This window comes from Cyclopterus lumpus, chromosome 25 (genome assembly GCF_009769545.1).
Source record: "Cyclopterus lumpus isolate fCycLum1 chromosome 25, fCycLum1.pri, whole genome shotgun sequence".
Lineage (NCBI taxonomy): Eukaryota > Metazoa > Chordata > Actinopteri > Perciformes > Cyclopteridae > Cyclopterus > Cyclopterus lumpus.
Genome location: NC_046990.1, coordinates 11,811,424 through 11,831,664, shown reverse-complemented (window position 1 = coordinate 11,831,664; position 20,241 = coordinate 11,811,424). Strand labels below are relative to the sequence as shown.

Here is a 20,241-nt window from a genome sequence, read left to right as displayed (position 1 = left end):
CAAAAACAACAACAACAACAACAACAACTTAAAATAGTCCTAAACTAAGTCACAGTCATAAGTCCAACTGGGATAGTATTGTAACGTAGACTGAGGTTTTCAGAGGTTAGTGATACTTCTCTAGGATATCGGTACGATAAGCTCAAGTGACGAGTCAACGGGGATCTCCATGACGACGGCACCAGGAAGTGGAAAAGAACTTGCATGAAGTCTCATAAATCAAAGTGCTGCGGATGGCAAAGCAGAAATATCTGTTCTCTCTGTTGATGGATAAAGAAATGTTTTCCACAGTTTGCATCACTTTTCTAAGACTTTATGTGCACATTAATCATTTTTACATGGCGTGAGTTCATTTCCTCTCCTGACGGGACATAATACCTGTTATAACAGGTAACGAGAGATTATGGCACAGTCATAAGATAAATGCTCAGTGACAAAATCTTTGTTCTAAGGCAAGTACAGCTAGTTTTGTAAAATGCTCCCCCTCCCCCAATTCATAAGGTCCACTGTTGACAATCAAGACAATACAACAACAATGAGGATGCGTTGCGTCACTCCGGTGGAAACAACATGTAAGAAGTTTTAATGGGCCTTTTAATAAGTGAGAAGGTCGATGGATCAAATGGCAAAAGGGCAGCAAGGATCCAGTGCTGTGATTTCCTCCAGGCGTGAATAAGTGTACGTTCTGACTACTTTACAATGCAAGTGCCTAGAATTTCTTTTTTCTTCTTCTTCTTTTTTTTTTTTTACAAACTTCTCTGCCCCTGAGACCCCAAAACAAGTATATAGTCAAATTATAGACACACATTTTTCATCACCAACACGACCACAAACATATCCAAACAAGATGCATTTTTCAGCTTTGGCACAGGCTGCTGATATCTGTAAATTTGAACTGGTATTCTGCTATTGTGATATTGGCATGTCTGTCTTTCTGGTTACCTCACCCTTTGAACCTGAGCTTTTCCCATTGAACCCTAATATGCTATAGATGCCTATGAATCAACAATATACTGTACATATGGACACAATCATGAGTTTTCTCTCCATACAAACAGTGCTAATACAAACACACGCACATTAAAACATATTCTCTGCAAAAGTCCAAGACATTTTGGCATTTGTCTTCTTTTAATGGCTTCTGGCTTTCTTTTCAAAAATGTGTATATTATACAGGGGGCCTTGTGCTCTTGGTTTCAGAGTCCGTTGGCAAAGCCCTTGCTCAGTATTCGTCTGAGATGCTCGTACGCAGCCTCTGTAAATGTAAGCTAGCACCAACAACAAAACAACGAGTTGTCTTCTTCTGCCCCCGGTTGTCATGGGCTTTGAGACATCTGAAGTGAGTCCAACAGACCTGCTGGTGAACTGCGCAATAACCCGTTCGACCAACTAGTCCGTCTACATCTCAAATGTAGACCGCAACGAGCCACCGAGCCTCTGCAATGGCCGCGGTGAATGATTGGCTGGCTTGTGTAACCGGGACGGTCGTGGATTACATAGTCAGGATGTGTCTGAGCGGAATGGTGAGGGAGGATAGAATGAATGGGTGGGTGGTGGATGGGTGGGTGGATGGGTGGATGGGTGGATGGGTGGATGGATGGGTGGATGGGTGGATGGGTGGATGGGTGGGTGGATGGGTGGGTGGGTGGATGGGTGGGTGGATGGGTGGATGGGTGGATGGGTGGATGGATGGGTGGATGGATGGGTGGATGGATGGGTGGATGGGTGGATGGATGGGTGGATGGATGGGTGGATGGGTGGTGGATGGGTGGATGGGTGGATGGGTGGATGGGTGGATGGATGGGTGGATAGGTGGATGGGTGGTGGATGGGTGGATGGGTGGGTGGATGGGTGGGTTTAGATGGGTGGATGGATTGTTGGATGGATTGGAGGGTGGGTGGATGGATTGGAGGGTGAGTGGATGGGTGGATTGGAGGGTGGGTGGATGGATGGATTGGAGGGTGAGTGGATGGATGGATTGGAGGGTGGGTGGTGGATGGGTGGATGGGTGGATTGGAGGGTGGGTGGATGGGTGGATGGGTGGATTGGAGGGTGGGTGGATTGGTGGATGGATGGATGGGTGGATTGGAGGGTGGGTGGATGGGTGGATTGGAGGGTGGGTGGATGGGTGGATGGGTGGATTGGAGGGTGGGTGGATGGATGGATTGGAGGGTGAGTGGATGGATGGATTGGAGGGTGGGTGGTGGATGGGTGGATTGGAGGGTGGGTGGATGGGTGGATTGGAGGGTGGGTGGATGGGTGGATTGGAGGGTGGGTGGATTGGTGGATGGGTGGATGGGTGGATTGGAGGGTGGGTGGATGGGTGGATTGGAGGGTGGGTGGATTGGTGGATGGGTGGATGGGTGGATTGGAGGGTGGGTGGATGAGGAGTCAGATGGACGTCCAGCCTTTCTCCCACAGCGTCTCCTGTCTCGCTGCCTCTCCACCTCAGGGCCCGTTCTCGTTGTAGTGGAGGGAGATGGGCCGGTCGCGCTGCACCGTGGGCATGTAGGGCCAGTTGTAGCTGGAGCCCGAGAGCAGCATGTCGCGGAGCAGAGTCTCGATGGGCGTCTTGCCCACCAGGCGGACGAAGAACAGCTGCTCGATGACCGGGGAGGACACGATGCGCAGGGAGGGCAGGCGGAGGAGGAGGCGTCCGAAGCGGTTGGGCTGGCTGGGGTACTGGTTCCTTACGTACTCCTCCAGGGCGCACTGGGACTTCTCCTGGATGCTCTCCACGTGGGTGACGTCTGACAGCCCCATAGCATCTAGAGGGAAGGGACAGCATTTAGGGTCCGTTACATAGAATCCTCATTCTAGTGTCTGAAGCACCAGGCAAGAGCACAAAACATTAGCACATCACACATTAGATGGGAACAACGTTTTTTTACCGAGGAAATTCTGCATCTCGATGATGGGAGCAGATGCATGTAGACACAGATGGGTAATAAAATGTCAGCAAAAGCTCGACAGTTGCTTTTTTTAAATGTATTTTTATTCCAAATTCCTCAAGTCAGAGAAATCTTGCTCAAAGAATCCAGGTAGTCACTGCAGAGATGCGTATCCACTACGCCTGAGGTCTGTGTTCACAGCACACGACAGCGTTCCCCTTCCCCACAGGTCATGGTCTGCCCCCCCCCCCCCCCCCTGCTGGCCCCCCTCCCTCGGCGAGAGTTTCGCACAGTCGATAGCGCGTAACGCTGTGCGCGACACTTTTCTCACCCTCTGTGTGCAGGGGAGAGCTCGGGGATTTAGCAAAGGGGGTCAGAGACGTGTGAACTCCAAACAAAGACAACTCACTGTGCATCGAGAGCTCTCCGACTGACCCCTGAATGAACCCTCTTTGGAACACAGAGGGCAATTTCTCCTGAGGCGCGTTCTTCTGGTCTGGAAGCGCCGTCCCGCATGTTTGAACCACCTCGCTGGTCCCCCTTTGTCATCGGTCCCGTGTTAAACCCTGCTGGGCCTCGGCTCCATACAACAACAAATGTAATTTACGTCATATTTTAATCGAGTGTGTCAACCCCTCCCCTCCCTCAGCGGACACTATTCTCATCATTCCGAGTGAATAATTGCTCCCACTTCAGCTGTGTTTCCCTTCCACTCGGGGTGGGGGGGGGGTGGTGGGGGTCCAGCTGGACTGCCTTTTTTATGTTTTGTTTTGGGGCCGCCATTTTGGGTCCCCGTGACAAGGCAGTCCCTGCCTGGTTGGGATTAGTAAAGCTGTCTGTGGGCCCGAAGCCACATCGCGTGCCGAAGCGACAGCTCAGTGGGCGCCCTTACACGCCAAGTGGCGTGTTCTTTTGTCTGATCCTTGGGCACACACCGGGTCAGTGGGGGTGAAGGATCAGGGTGGCAGCGCTGAGATGCCCGGTCTCTGATGTGGCGTGATGGGACTGGGCTTCACAGGAGCAGCGGAGGGAGGGCACTCGGAGGGAGGTGAAAGACGAGTGCTGTTTGTCTAAGCTGGTTAGCTCAGCCCACCACGTCTGCAGGAGTCAGGTTTATTAACGGGTCCATCGAGTGTGTGCGTGTGAACACGTCTGTCTCCATTAAATTCAAATTGTGTCCCTATCTGCCCGTTTCACTAAATGTATTGTCTTCTTTTGGAAAGACATCTGCAGTGTTGGTGCGACGTGTATACATGCGGGTACATGCTGGGAAGTCACATGGGACGCTCAGGGCTACAGGGGTTATGTAGGTCACGGCCGGGGCTGTTGCAAATTCTCCGTCTCACTGAAACCCACCATACATAATTGAGCTCCCGTGGTGGGGGCGGGGGTCCCGGAGCCTGGGCTGGGTTGGGGAGCGTATAGGGAGGAGGGGTGGATGACTGGTTTCAATAATAGATGGCATCAAGGAGAAGAGATGGCTGATGAGAGCAGTGGAGAGGTGGATCTACAGACATACACGGTCGAGAGGCGCTAGGTACACGCAGAGTGAATCTGACATGCACGGGGGGATAAAAGAGGGCAATGCAATAAATGAAGAAGAAATAAATAACAGGCACGAGACACATCTCGGTGTTGGCTTCTTCACCATCCATTTCCCCCTGGGTCACAACGCATGATCTCTCTGTGAAGCATCCCAGATGTGACAGTATGTTGGCCGGCACTGGAGCCCAGTGACTGTTGGGATAAACCTCAACAGGGTTTGTATAGAAGAAGTATCAAAACAATGCATTCCTCAAGATGTAACACCATTATATTTTCATTTAATAGTGTCTGCAGCTCAGTGGGGAGAACATAAAGCCACAGGGAGGAGGGTGTGAAGCTCAAGTCCTGTTCTTTTTAAGAGCTTTGGATGCAAACAGCTATAAATAGCCAAATCTGTGCCTGAAGGTACTTTCTCAGCAAGTCCATCTGAGAGATGTTTTTTGCAGGTGAGAAGTTACCATCATCATCAATTATATAAGATTACAGCAAATGATCACTACATTTCACAAGGATGCAATTTTTAGCACATCGTGGCTGCTGGCTTCGTAAATATGGATTGGTGGGTTCAGATTAGTGTTTCTCTCTATACATAACATATGTGTCTCTATCTGAACTTTATTATTAAGTGTTTCCAACTAAATGTATCACAGGGGCTGAAATCTAAACACAACTTAGACAAAGATTCAAGACGAATACGGGAGGCACAAGCAGCTACTCCCACGAAGACTAGCAGGCTCTTTACAGTATTAGAGAGCGCTCAAATTACAGTGAAATTCATGGAGGGCAGAGACCATGACTGACTAGTGGGAGGACTGGAGCAGAGCATTTGCATACGGAGCAAACGAGACAATATCTGCTGCAGCGTTAGAGGTCACGACTCGGTCAGCCTGGGCGGAGGTGAAAAGGTCGAGTCTGGCCTCGTGAGTCTGTGAGCTCAACTGGATCTAAGCACAGCAGAGGGAAGACGCGTTTCTGGGCAGCAAGAACTCCTCATTTGAAGATGAAATCCGCCAAATTCACACTCGCAGTTTGGTGATAATTAGCTCGCTGTTCAGACGTCTTCTATGCGTTAAATGGCGTTCTGTCTCGTAGACATACTGTAGGTGTCAGTTATGTAAATGTCCATTAACTTTCCTCTCTGATAGTTTTTTCTAAACATTTTCGTCCATTTTTATAAAAAATGTTGTGCAAATGAGATGATTGTTAAGAGATCGAGGAGACAGTGCTCCTAATGAGGCACCACAAGATGCACATTGCATTAATCTGAAGGCATCCAAGTTCAGACTTTACGTAAAAATGACCTGAACAATATGAGGCAAAAGTTCCCTTTGAACTTCTATACTGGTAATATATTTGTAACGCATAGTTATTTACATTTATGATTTAATTCAATGATTGATTTTCGTTATAAGCGGTTTTATTTTCCGCTTGGCTATGTTTAAAGCACAGAGCGGCCCTCCTATTGGCCATTCCTTGAATTCAGGTTGAGCTGTTTACATGTGCTTTGATACCCCGTGATCGAGTGTCCCTGTCAACATGAATAACCCAATTAGCAGAACCCCGTGCCAACAGAAGTCAGCTGGCCCGCCTGCTAATTCCTCCCCTTGTGCCAGAGCAATAGTGAAGTTACTCAGGAGAGAGGCGGCGTTACCCATAATCCTCTGTTTGAGGAGAGGATAAAGTGAAAGGACTGTTTTATATTAAACATACTAGTTAGTCTCAACTAATTATTGATTTATGACCCTAACATTCAGCTTAGTACTGTTAAACTTGCTCTTATGTTGTTGTTGTAAGACGTCCGAGTGGCGTCTTGTTTTCACAGAGAACTTAGAGAGCAAAGTGTTATGCACTTTAACATGTTACATTTAACATGTTTGGGTCATGGATTAGTTACTTCTAAACTCCGTAAATCCTGCTTCCTGCTTCAGCATCGCGTGTCAGCGTCACGCGACTCCGTTGACATTTGATGCAGTTCCCCTGCGACTCTCCGCGCTTCATTCCAACTCACCAGACGTGAAGAGCACGATGGACTTGAGGCAGGAATATTCTGCCGTGTCGACCTGCAGGGCCTTCAGCTTCTCCACCTGCTCCTGGAAGACCCGGATGTGGTCCATGAAAGCCACCACGCGCTCCGCTGACATGGGCGACGCGTGCAGGCCTGCAGCTGCCAGTAGAGGGGCCACGTGGAGCGGCATGGAGCACTGGGCGGCGTTGAGGACGAACAACTCGCTCCATGACATGCGCAACAGCGCCACCTAGGCAGACAGGCGGCGTCGAGTGGTTAATACTTTATGTCTAAATAATAATAATAACACCACATTAGCATCATGTGGTGGACAGATCTGGATTGGAGATTGAAAACATAGCAATTTATTAAAAATACTAAAGGCATGTTTACAGGGTTGAATCAATTAAAATGTGTCTCACGGGAATGATATTAAAAATGTGACAGCATGTTTGAGAAGGTCAGACTGTGTTTCAATAGAGAAATGACACATTCCATCAAGCGATGCAACGAGCATCGTTTGGAAATGGTCATAATTTGGTAAATAAAAGACTAAACGCAGACTAGATACAGCGGCGCCTTTCATGCACATATTCCTCCCAACAAGTCGTATATTCATGAAGGAAGAAGCACACACAGACCAGAGAGCACCTTTCATGAGCCGATTGGAGAAGAATTAATGCCGTGAAACGTTCACTGTCAGTTTCAAAGGTCATGAATATTACAAGAGGATGTGAAAGAGAAATGTGCTTTTAATATACAATATGGCAACAGAGTGACGGCTTGACAGAAAATGGCACCGCTCCAAAGTACTAATCATTCACTCAAATTACCGATCAAACTGAAATATTATAAGGTTTTAAAATCCAGATTTTTATATGTCTGGAGGAGCAGTCCCAAGATGAAGGCCGTGGATAAAAACAGGTGGTGGACAAATCCCACCACATATCACTTTGTGGCATCTCTTTTAATAGGCGTCTACATTATTATTTTTTTTATTTTAGTTAGATTAAGACACGTGTTGATGTTGTTTGATAGTTTTGAAAAAGGTTGGTTCAAATAATAATTCAACAAAGTGGGTTTATAGACATGCGTGGCACATTTCTGAAGGACGTCTCGACGTGACGTTAATGGAGTATTAATGACGGGGTGCAGCGGGACATATCGGAGATATGTCGGCCAAAAGGTGCACCTGAATATTTATAGGTCAGACGTTACAGCTGCTATGAATCTACATATGCAGCGTTGACATTGGGTTTGTTGTGCCGGTTTCTGCCTCCAGTAAATAATAACACAACATGATGTATTTGTATATGCCACTGAGTGATTAATGAAAAGAAAACTAATATTTAGAAGCTCAATTATGTGTCAAAGTGTCATAAAGAAACCGTTTATGAATCATACTTCATGTAACTGTGGTCTTTCATTGGGTTGCAGCTTTCTTTTGGTTTTGATGAAGTTGAACAGGAGAATTTAATTTTGAATAAGGATGTCTATACTGTCCATCATATACAGAATATATATATATATATATATATATATATATATATATATATATATATATACACACATCCTTAGATGCTAAGTGTCTACATTTGGAGGCTGAAAGCCAATCCCTTAAGTATGTTCCCCTTACACTTTTATTGAAGGACCAATTAGACAATGATAACAGTCATTTACACTAAATATGACACCTAGCCTGGGTCCAACTTTAAGGAGGTACACTAACGTCCTTGGGACCCATGTCCTCTTTACACTTTGGTTTTTGTATGTATCCAATTAATGAGATATAACACGACGGTCATGAATCATGATGTTGTTCTCTTTGGAGAGAGCCAGGTCAGCTGTTTATGCTAAGCTAGGCTAACAAGCTGCTGGCCGTAGCTTTGTATCCACTGTACAGACAAAAGAGTGGTTTCCATCTTCCCACCAAAATGTCAAACTGAACCTTCAGAGTTGGATATTTAGTCAGCCTCACCTGGTCCATGAGCTGCAGATCGGGGAAGAAAGGGATGTTCTTGGCCCACTCGACAGCACTGAAGAGCAGCCTGGCCGCCAGCTCGCAGATGTTCTCGATGCCCATCAGGTTGTTTCCCTGCATGCACTGGGCCCCGTAGCGAGAGGTGGGGTAGGGCTCTGCGCGCAGCAGCAGGGAGATGAAGCCGGACAGGTAGGGCTGGCCGTTGTACGGGTCGGTGCCGTTGGTCAGGTACTGTCCCGGGCTGCTCTGGGAGTTCGATGTGCGTCCTCGTTGAACAGCTGATGGGAAGCAAGACAGGTGAAGGTGAGAATGCGGCCGCATTAATCTAAACTTCTAGACCGTGAATATGTGAATATGTTTCCAGTGTTTCTTCTGATATGTCTTCATCTATGTCTGTCTGAAAAGCCTCTGTACAGCCTGTAAAATGGAGTGAATTCAAAAAGCCTGCGGCAGAAACAGAAGAGAGAGGAGACGAAGACGAAGACGAAGGGCAAAGAGTAAAACTGGGCATGGGGGGGGGGGGGGGGGGGGGGACAAAGGTGCCAAAAGTGTGGAGACGGGAACACTTCTCTGACTCCTAAATATGTCAGCGCTCGTCTTGGCCGTGGACCAGTGGAAAGTGGTCCGGTCAAGGCCACTCTGCCCCCGCTGTTGTGCTTCAATGAGTAATGACAAGCAGCAGCTGGTAAAGATATACCGCTTCTTCACACCTACAAATGTTATGCATCCGCATACACACATGCACGCTCCACATGAATATGGTGACCTGCCCCCACCCTCCTCGAACATACACCCACCCTCCTCGAACACACACCCACCCTCCTCGAACACACACCCACCCTCCTCGAACACACACCCACCCTCCCTCTCCTGGCGAATGGCTCAGCCTGAGGAGAAAAGGGCTCTCGTACGCACACAACCCCCCCCCCCCCCGATGATGCAGCGAATGCTCAAAAGGCCTATTTGGAAAACACCTGTTCAGTCATCCCCACTGTCTGACTAATAACTCCATCTACTGTTACACACGGGGGTGGAGGGGGGTGGGGGGGTCGAGCGATCGAGAGGTGATAGGTTGAGAAAGGGGAGTTTAAGGGGAAAGAGAGAGAAGGGGCAGAGTTCAGTGGATTTGAATATAATCTGAGATGAGGCTTCAGATAGCGAGCGTGGTTTACATCAAGAGACATGTGGAAGCTGGAGGTGGAGAGAGGGGTGAAACAAAAGGGAGGAGGAGGGGTCTGGAGAAATGCTCTTCAACTCCCCTCGCACACAGCAGCTGTGTCACTTGAACGCACCGTGGCTGTGTCACTTGAACGCACCGTGGCACGTCCGAGACGCGAGAGGTCAAATCACTCAAGGGCGAAAGAAGAGCCCTTTAATTTAAATACCTCAGCACAAAAAGGCCTCAAAGTACCAGTTTTCCCGGCTGCTCTTCTCAAGCGGCGTCCTGGCTGTGGAGGAGCCGCCTGTCACAGAGACGTTGCGCAATGGGACATTCCTCGTCGCTCCCGTCTTTGGGTTTCACGAACCAGTGAAAACGTATTCTGAGACAAAGATTACCTGGTCAAATGTGTTTAAAGTACACGGAGCGGTTGCTGTCGGCAACAAGTCCACCAAATTAGACGTCAAACTACTTAAAGACACATTGAAAGACCTCATGCATGACGTCTGGTTAGGGTTTAGGCACATAACACCATGGTTAGTGTTGGCAAATCATTGTGGTTTGTTACTTAGCATTAAGGTCGGGGGCCTTTGTTGTCACGGTTACAGTAACATGCATGCGGTTGAGAGAAAATAACTTTGACTGTCGGGAGGAAACAGGAAGCGGGATGCGTCCCTCGGCTGGGAGGAGCTCCGTGACCTGGTCCCTGCGTGGACTTCACGCTCTACAACAACATCACCCGACTTCCTCTTCGGCCCAGAGGGACAACGGGCGTCACGCGGAGGCTGCTGGAGGAACTCGAGTCACTTTAGGGCTCTGAAAGGACCGATTCTGTCGTGTCCCCCCGAGAGGACAACAAACGTCTCCATGTCCAAGTCAGAGCACTTCCATAACCCAAAACTGTCACTCTGCCCTGGCTTGTTAACATCATCTAGAGAAAGAATCTATTCCACGGGGGGTCAACAACCTGGTTTCCACTTCTTTTGGGCTGCTCACTAATGCATTGAAACAGCCGTGAAACACAATGACCTTCACGGGGAGTGCATCAAATTCTTCCAAATTCCACGACCTGTTGGCACCCGGCTGCCTCTCATGTCGCCGATATGACGACTCACAGCTATTAATCTGCTCTCAAATTGATTCGTGGTTAATCCTGCGGCTGGCAGCGAATATGCTCGATCCACTTGACTTCTCAAAAGCCTCATTGTGTGAGTCACTCGTGGCTGAGAGGACGATCAATAGAGGACTTCTGACTGAGACAGCACTCGGTTTGCTTTCCTCGCCGGGGGGGGGAAGGGAGAGAGAGAGGGAGAGAGAGAGGAAAGGGAGCAATGAGTGACTATGGAAAGGTCCAAATGAATGGAGAGAAAGACAGGCAGACAGACAGGCAGACAGACAGGCAGACAGACAGGCAGGCAGACAGACAGGCAGACAGACAGACAGGCAGGCAGACAGACAGGCAGACAGACAGGCAGACACAGAGATGTAGTATCTTGACAGAGAGGAGGGCAGCGAGAGAGACATTAGAGAGAAGCAGATGCCTGAGGATAAGACAAAAAAAAGGAAAGCAGGGTCAGAGAGATCCAGAACAACGGGGGGGATGGGAGTATAAAGTCAGATTTGGGTGTCTGCCATAAGCCGATTCCTGCTTTTTAATTGGTGCACTGTGGCTCGGCTCAATGGAGTTCACTGAGCTCGTCTTCAGACGGAAAGAAACTGGAAACACGAGCGACGTACAAAGTCATTCTTCCCGGCGAATGAAATCGTTCAAGATACCAAAATGAGGACCTAAAAATTAAAAAAAAAAGTCTACAAATCTCCCAAACCCCAAAACACCATCCCGTGTGCGTAGGCTGGAAACGAGGCCGAGGAGGAAAGTGCAAACAGAGGTACCACGGGACGTTTCAGAATGCCACTTCAGCAAATGGCAGCAGGCGGAGAGCACAGCTCGCTGCCCTGGATTAGCCTCTGGGTCAGACGGTCGGTGGAATTACAGCAGCTAAACACAATTAAGGCCATCAACATTTGGACTAGAAGGTCACGGTGCCGGCCACACAGACGCATTACGGACTGGGCTCAGACTGACTGTGTTTAATAAGGAGATCTTACATTTCTAAAGCCTCCATTGGCGAGCCAGATGAATGTGTCTCATCTGCAATCAATACAATATCAAAACACTGAAGCTCAAAGCATGCGGATGCCTGTGTACAAGTACATGGGTGTGATCCCGCAGGGGACGGTTTTATTCCCTGAACTTTGACCTGCAGGTCACTGCTCCGCAGCAGGGCAAAGCTCCCAGGGAGAATCAGATAGGAGGCCGAGAGGAGCTAATGTGTAAACCAGGAGCGCTCGAGATAGCAGACTAAGTATTTGAAAACCTGGTCTCCACCCTGAAGTTCTCAAATGTAATTGGACAGCGGTGACTCCGTTGTGGAGCTGCTCTGCAGAGTTAATGGGAGACATTACGTTCTACTTATTGCTATGAAGGACTGGTGGAGTCCATGGTCCACAGCGTCAGGACCATCGCGTGCTATTGTGCAAGAGCAAGTTCTGTTTGGTGGAAACAAATAGAAAAACAAAAAGAAAACTGAACACTAACTGTGTTTCAGAACGCTTCTCTAAGCCACCAGAATCTATATCATTTTGCAATTAAGATAGAATTTACATCGTACAGCTTGTTTTGTTTTTTAAAACAGTAAACTTTACTCTCTCTTAAGAACCACCTCTGTACCCACCCTGCATGTAAAATGTAGCATGTAGCATGTAGCAGCCACATATGAACCTCAGGAAGTAATCTACAAAACTAAACAAGCTTTTGAAGTGGTAATATGTCAGTGTTGTGTTCACAGCTTGTTTCCACTGCCCCCTAGTGGTAACACAAACACTGTTATTGGAGTTTAAAGATACTGTTGCCATGTGTTGATATTAGTTGACACTAAAAGTGTAGAATTTAATATGTTTAATGGTACAAAGGTTGTACCACAGTGTTGATGGGACATCTGGAAAGTGTTATTGCATCACACTAAAAGGGAAAAAAGAAAAGAAATAGAGCAAAATGATCATTTGTTTGTATTAAAGTGTTTCACAACCCCTTCACAGGTCAGCTGACCTCACTAACAAGACATCTGCACGCTGGAAACGGGTCAGATGGGCCCTCAGTCCTGGATCGAAGGAGCAGAGAGGTATGAAGAGAGGAATGAAGGAGCAGAGGAATGGAGGAGCAGAAGGAGCAGAGAGGTATGAAGAGAGGAATGAAGGAGCAGAAGAATGAAGGAGCAGAGGAATGAAGGAGTAGAAGAATGAAGGAGCAGAGGAATGAAGGAGTAGAAGAATGAAGGAGCAGAAGGAGCAGAAGAATGAAGGAGCAGAGGTATGAAGGAGTAGAGGAATGAAGGAGCGGAGGAATGAAGGAGCAGAAGGAGCAGAAGGAGCAGAAGGAGCAGAGAGGTATGAAGAGAGGAATGAAGGAGCAGAGGAATGGAGGAGCAGAGGAATGAAGGAGCAGAGGAATGAAGGAGCAGAGGAATGAAGGAGCAGAAGAATGGAGGAGCAGAGGAATGAAGGAGCAGAGGAATGAAGGAGCAGAGGAATGAAGGAGCAGAGAGGTATGAAGAGAGGAATGAAGGAGCAGAGGAATGGAGGAGCAGAGGAATGAAGGAGTAGAGGAATGAAGGAGCAGAGAGGTATGAAGAGAGGAATGAAGGAGCAGAGGAATGGAGGAGCAGAGGAATGAAGGAGTAGAGGAATGAAGGAGCAGAGGAATGAAGGAGCAGAGGAATGAAGGAGCAGAGGAATGAAGGAGCAGAAGAATGAAGGAGCAGAAGAATGAAGGAGCAGAAGAATGAAGGAGCAGAAGAATGGAGGAGCAGAAGAATGAAGGAGCAGAGGAATGGAGGAGCAGAAGAATGAAGGAGCAGAGGAATGAAGGAGCAGAAGAATGAAGGAGCAGAAGAATGGAGGAGCAGAGGAATGAAGGAGCAGAAGAATGAAGGAGCAGAAGAATGGAGGAGCAGAGGAATGAAGGAGCAGAAGAATGAAGGAGCGGAGGAATGAAGGAGTAGAAGAATGGAGGAGCGGAGGAATGAAGGAGTAGAAGAATGAAGGAGCAGAGGAATGAAGGAGCAGAAGGAGCAGAAGGAGCAGAGATGAATGCAGCAGAGGACCTGAAGGCGGCGAGAGGACGTTTGGTGGAGTCTCTTCGGTCCCTCTCAGACTTTGATGATGCAGTTCCTGAATTAATTAGCTAAGCACAACCCCTCCCCTCTTCATCTGACACAGCAGGGCTACGGCCATGAGATAAAAACACCTCTTTGGCTGCTTGGCTTTATTTGTAGTTGCACTGTTGTTGTTGTTGTTGTTGTTGTTGTTGCTATCAGACAGTAAACAAAGACAAGGGAGACTTATTTTAGTTTTTAAAAGCCCATTTTAGTGCTGCCGCTTTGTTTTCTGTCCATTACAATACATTTAAAGGGCCAGTTCCCCCTAAACGTGTACTCCCATCTGTCCCTCGTGGTAGCGTGGCTGCAGGGCAGTGAGGGGGTTGTTTCCAAACCATCCAGTCCTAAAGAGAGCTGCTCACCAACCTGCACGCGAGTCATCGTCAGTCTGTTTTGCAGCACAGTGTTAGCTTCACGGCTAGCTGCTTCAGAGGCTTTTGCTATTGGCAACGAAGGAATCCTTTTATTTTGGGTAACAAAAGTTCCCACAAATAAAAGAAAGAAAAAAACATATTTTAACATATTCTTGGCATTGCTTTGCCACCTGAACACCAACACGATTGTATCTGCACGGCCAGAAACCACAAGGGAAAGGACTCTGATAATAACGCTGACTGGTCAATATCCACATTTATTTAAATGGGAAAACTTTTCCAAATAGGGACAAATAGGAAAACTACAACTCGTGAGCCTCGTAATCAACTATGCCTAAATTATAAATGCACACAGATCCTCCCACAGCCCTAGAATAGAGAATGAATGTGTGGCAGACAGAAGGAGAAGCCTTGTTGGGGTTAATTATGTGTGTGTGTGTGTGTGTGTGTGTGTGTGTGTGTGTGTGTGTGTGTGTGTGTGTGTGTGTGTGTGTGTGTGTGTGTGTGTGTGTGTGTGTGTGTGTGTTATTACAAGAGACCCAAGTGACACACAAAAACAGGTTGGGCCACTTAAAGCCAAACAGTCCGGCGTCGGTCCATTTGTTAGAGTCGATTGACTGACGGCGCCTGAGAGGGTCACATGACTTGTGTCACATGACTTGTGTCACATGAATGTGCAGAAGGAAGCGTTACCTTTTTAAAGAGGACACTCGTCACCTTGATGCGTCCAAAAGCATAAAAAACCCACATCATCAATCATCTATTCTGTAATATTAAAGGTAGCCTTGGAGGTAATAACGCGGGGCCTCCGGTGTATTACTTTATGGAAGATGGCCGATACTGAAAGATTTGTGAATGGGAGCCATTTACTTCCTCGAGGCCACTGATAATGAAGTGTGGGGACAAGGGTTAAGTATTTAAATGTATCAACAGCTAAACTAAGTGAAGGTTTTCAGAGCAAAGGGAGGTCAGACTGGGGAGTGTCAACAAAACGGAAAAATGACAAACCAAATTAACAAATTGGCTCTTATCTATAAATGCTGATAAGAGCCAATTTGTGCGTGAATTACCGATTGTGGGATAACGATGAACCATTTTTGTTGACGGCATCCCCGTATGACCGCTCAACAACACGCCGTGTTAAGGTGTTAAGGACGCGACAGCTGCGCCCCGAGATAAAAATAGTTTTAACTTTCGGGAACTTTTGGAAAAAGGTCACGTGACGGGGAAACAACCAATCACAACTGGCAGATATAATATATCTTCCTTCCGTTTGGTTGCTTGGCAACAGTCAAAGGCAACAGGAGCTCGACCTCCCAGAGGCCTTGGGGGGGGGGGGGGGGGGGGGAAGGATGAAAGCCGCCACGCGTGACCCCTTCCTGGTCAGAAGAAATCGAACATTCGGCCTCAAATGTTAAATAAGGAAGAAGTTCTGCTCGTTTCATTGGGCGACCCTCATGAAATGTCCTGCGACGCACCTGTGGGGTCCCGAGCCAGTCTTTGGGAATGACTGGATTAGTCACTGTTTACTCACTGCCACACATTTGGACTTTGACTTTGAGCCTGTCTGTTATTAATGTTTTAGTTTTGGTTGACCTACATGTTCAGCCGCCGTCGGTATGTTCTCCGGGGGAGAGGAGGCAGCGGCATTCCCACTGCGCATGTTGAATGTGGGTATTACAGACTCCTGTGATCCAAATGGATGTTGAGACTATTTACTATCATGCACTCACTCGGCGTGTCTGCATGTATCTGGGCGCGCTCACAGCTGCCCACGGTGCACGATTCAAGACGCGCACGGCCCACGAGACGACATTCTCATGGCGGTGCATTAATCAGAGCGGTAGAAACTACCACACGTGTCTCTCTCTCTCCCTCTCTCTCTCTCTCTCCCTCTCCCCCTCTCCCTCCCTCCCTCCCTCCCTCTCTCTCTCTCTCTGTCCTCAGCTGCTCGTCCTTGTGGGCCGCTTCAAAATTAAAACATTCACTCCGGTTCAAAAGCAAACTGTCAGGCTGATTCTCTTTGCCTCTCCGCTTCCTAACCCAGAAACCGTGCCGACAGAGAGACGAGGTTCTGCGTGGTGACACAATGACACTACGCTGCCATGCTTTTCTTTTGGTTGGGGGTTTGATTCCCACTGAGGCCAACGCCGTCTGTCTGCTGCCGTGGTGCTGAAAGGTGCTCTGGATAAAAGTCTCCATACAATTGATATTATGTTCCACGCAGCACGACGGCAGAAAGAGGTCAAACGCCTTCCTTTGGAGGAAGAAAGAAGAACATGAAACTAAGTGAAGTCTCTAAATCCGACGCGGCTCACTCATGAAACTTTTAGCTTTATTTTGACGGCAGCTTCCGTCTTATTGTTGGAAATGTCAAACAGAGATATCAGAATGCCCTTTTGGTCCCACCTGGATCATAAGTGAGCATAAACATTTCCTCCTCTGCACAACCTCATGTGAACCTGTTGAATAATGTAGAGAACACATGGCCCGTGTCCTCGGGGAGGAGCACGTGGCTTCAGTTTCAGTTGGGATTTAAGGACGCGGCAGTGTTTAATTCACTTAAGAGGTTACGATGAAACAATGAATATTTCCTTTCAAATATTCATGAATACTTACATGTACACAAATATTAAAATATGTCTTTGTTGTGACTTACTTCATTGAAACAATGGGAGTCTTGATAAAGTTGGATATCTGTGATTCACTCAATTCAAGCTCAATATTTCAAAAGAATTATGATCACTTCCTTTCTCAGCCTCACATTTAACCCAATATAATAATAATAATAATAATAATAATAATATTACAATATAACCATTTAATGTCGTTTTCTCCTTTTCCAAATGGCCAGACATGCAGGTCCTAGACAAATGAATGCTGATGAACAGAAGTCAGCTGACAAAGAGGATTTAAGGACACTCTTTAATCCTGCTGACCTCAAATGCACCAACAGATGAGCTCCTCCAATGTAAGTTGACCTGCTGGCATTTAAGCCTTTAACGCACAACTATAAGCCACTGCACAAAAAAAGAAAACGCTAATGAGCAGATAAGGAGATTAAACCTTATTATTTCTAAAATAAATAAATAAAGGTTTTTTTTTTTTTTTTCAATTGAAGAATTTCTGCCTTATTTAAATGCACCTTTTTTTCACAAACTGAATGTAAATAAATATTTTCTGCCAACTCGAAAAATAACAAATGATTTAAGATGAAAACGTAACGTTGTCTAAACTAATGATATTCTTAAATTGTATAGAAACCTCGTGGCCAATATGACCACTTTAACTCCTTTAGAAAGGAAGTGAAATCATAATCTGCGTTCATCTCCAAAACAGGAGAATGCGTTGGTTTTCAAATGATGAGCTTTAACTTTCATTTGGAGTCTCGTCACCAGATTATTCAGATTTTTAGAATAAACATTCTGCGGCGTCCGGACGTCACGACCTCGGGTTCATGCGGCCGAAGGACCGACCGCTGCGTGTCGGTGCTGCGTGTCGGTGTTGCGGGCATCTTGCATGAGGTAAGACGAGGTAAGGCGTGTACAGTGTGTACAGTACACACACACGTGCACGCGCATAGAGAAGGGAAACCCTTGAGGGACCGTCTCCGAGGAGGAGGAGGAGGAGGACGGGTATTTCCACTCTACTGTATTTACATGTGGGCTCAGGCCCAGAACAAAGGGCGGAGGGGTCGTCGAGACACTCTCTGGCTTTAAAACACCCCCTGCCGAAGTGTCCTTGAGCAAGATTGCTCACTAGGACGCTGCTGCTGACCTCGTTCTGTCCTCTGAGAGGAAATAAAGGGGCGGAGAGGAACATCTTCAATAAAGACTTTTGAGGATAAGCCTGTGAAACGGACTTTCTTTTTTTTACCCACTCACAGGACATTTGCCCACGATTCACCTGCGTGAAGGTGTGTGACGTTGCTTTCGGCATTTTCAGGAATTACCACAAAAAAAACTAAATACAATACAGACATTCTATCAATTATCCGCCTTTTGAATCATAATGTAGGTCGCCTCTAAATCACGAGCCGCTCTAATCCAAAGTGCATCAACAAAGAAGAACGAGCCGCGCGCACACATGCGTCGGCCCCATTCGGGTTTGGAACATTTTAAAAACATGCACCATCTCCATCTCGTGAATGATAATCAATACGGGAAGCGCTGCTCTGCGCCGACACGTTGCCAGCGCTCCCCTTTGCGGCTAACTGACCCGTTGTTAATCCAACACAATGCAGCCAATGCAGCGGCATCCTCTTCTAGCGGCTCCGGGTGTCGGTGAGCAAACAGCGTAATTAAAACAGGGGACAAAGGAGGGATTCCACCGAGCAGAGCAGCGTGAATGGCGCTGGATGCGGTCAAAGAATGTGAAGTAAGCATTGTGCTGCTGCCGCAGGTGGCGCCTGATTATTTACCCATAAAAGCAACATGGATACAAACTGTGCGTCGGGATCAACAGGCGTCCCGGAACGCGCCGCGGACTTTACGCACACATGATGGCGCTCATTCAGTGGACACGTGAGTCCACACTGAGTTTCATTTAGTTTAAATGTGTAATCATACAAATCTGCAGTTTCCAAGTTTGTCCTCAAACATGTGTCAAATGTTGCTGCTCCGCGGATGTGAATTAGTCACTTATTTTGAGACAGTAACATATTTTACGGCGGAGTTCCCGACTTTAATGGCCTGTTAAGATTGGTATTGTACACTGAGCCACATTAGGTCACACACACACACACACACACACACACACACACACACACACACACACACACACACAGACACAGACACAGACACACACACAGACACACACACAGACACACACACACACACACACACACACACACACACACACACACACACACAAATTAGTAAATAAATGTGCCACAACTTTACGCGGACATCCGTAACACACCTATGGTCTTACCCTCTCTTCGCATGCCGACTTTGAGGCACTTCTTCAGCCGGCAGTACTGGCACTGGTTCCGGTGGTGCTGGTCGATGGGACAGTCTCGGTTCCCCCGGCAGGTGTACGAGAGGTTCCGCCTCACCGAGCGCTTAAAGAAGCTTTTGCATCCCTCGCAGGTGAACTGGCCGTAATGCTTCCCACTGGACTTGTCCCCGCACACCATGCAGTCCACGTTGGGGATCTTGTCCCCGGAAAGTGCGTCGTTCCCCGGGGTGGACCCGTTGGGGGTTCCCGGCGCCCCGCCGGGCTCCTGGCCGCATATCTGGAGCTGGGACCCCGGATCTGCAGAAATGTTCTCTGGCCACTGGTTTACTACCATTGCCATGCTATCCCCAAGCACTTTGGTCTTTGTTAAAATCACAGGAGAGCGCGTGAGTGATAGAGATCCGTCCCGACGTCTCGGAGAGGAAAACAAGGCGCTTCCCACTTCCTCTGCAGAGGTCAACCTGCGCGCGCGTGTATGGAATATTGTTTATAACGTGTATCTGTACTTCTGCGGTCTTTCTGCAAACATCTACCAAAGTTCACAGCAGCAGCGAGGTATCAACATGATCGATGCAGAAGAGCGAAGCCGACAACTCCCGGTGTGCCTCGCTGCGCAGCGAGCCATAAACACGTTGTTCTTCAGAGTGGAAGCTCGTGGAAAAGTCAGCCCCGTTAGGTCAGATGTCAAACATATATATACATATATATATATATAATATTAATAAAACGCTATCTCACTTCTTCTGCGCCTCTAGAATGTGAAAACACGGCGCAATGTGTCGCCTCTCCGCCGCTCTGCCTACCGCGTTCCGGTCCGCGTGAGATCAGTCGAGCCTCCCGAACGACCGCATTTCACGTCGTTCCGTGACGGATTGGTTTAGTCCCGCAGGCTCTTGGAGACGGTGTGAGGCGCAGTCCCGGAGCGGTCCCCGGTCCGCTCGTCCGTGCGCGCCGCAGTGAGCTTCTGGTCTTAATGTGCCCAACACGCGCACTCTAAATATCCTCGGTGATCGTCCGCGTGGGCAGGAGCTTCAACGGAGACCGTTAACGGAGACTGTGTATCGCTTCACCGTCCGACTGTCCGCCCCATCTCCGAGAGGCAACGCTACA

General features: G+C 47.8%; 1 protein-coding gene across 1 annotated transcript; it reads right to left on the bottom strand.

Moving 5' to 3' along the window:
- Nucleotides 1-2,347: 2,347 nt before the first annotated feature.
- Nucleotides 2,348-19,613, bottom strand: nr2f5 (nuclear receptor subfamily 2, group F, member 5). The gene is made up of 4 exons (XM_034529174.1): nt 19,105-19,613; nt 8,420-8,700; nt 6,445-6,691; nt 2,348-2,768 (listed from the first exon to the last, which is right to left on the bottom strand). The coding sequence occupies exons 1-4, from the start codon at nt 19,469-19,471 to the stop codon at nt 2,449-2,451; spliced, it is 1,215 nt and encodes a 404-aa protein (XP_034385065.1). The 5' UTR covers nt 19,472-19,613; the 3' UTR covers nt 2,348-2,448.
- Between the last annotated feature and the right edge of the window lie 628 nt (nt 19,614-20,241).

What these genes read in the sequence shown, in the direction of transcription:
- nr2f5 (XM_034529174.1), bottom strand. Translation starts at nt 19,471, where the DNA reads ATGGCAATGGTAGTAAACCAGTGGCCAGAGAACATTTCTGCAGATCCG. An exon ending in ATCTGCAGCTCATGGACCAG is followed by an intron (nt 6,692 to 8,419) that starts GTGAGGCTGACT and finishes CTGTCTGCCTAG; the next exon opens with GTGGCGCTGTTGCGCATGTC. An exon ending in CATCGTGCTCTTCACGTCTG is followed by an intron (nt 2,769 to 6,444) that starts GTGAGTTGGAAT and finishes CCTTCCCTCTAG; the next exon opens with ATGCTATGGGGCTGTCAGAC.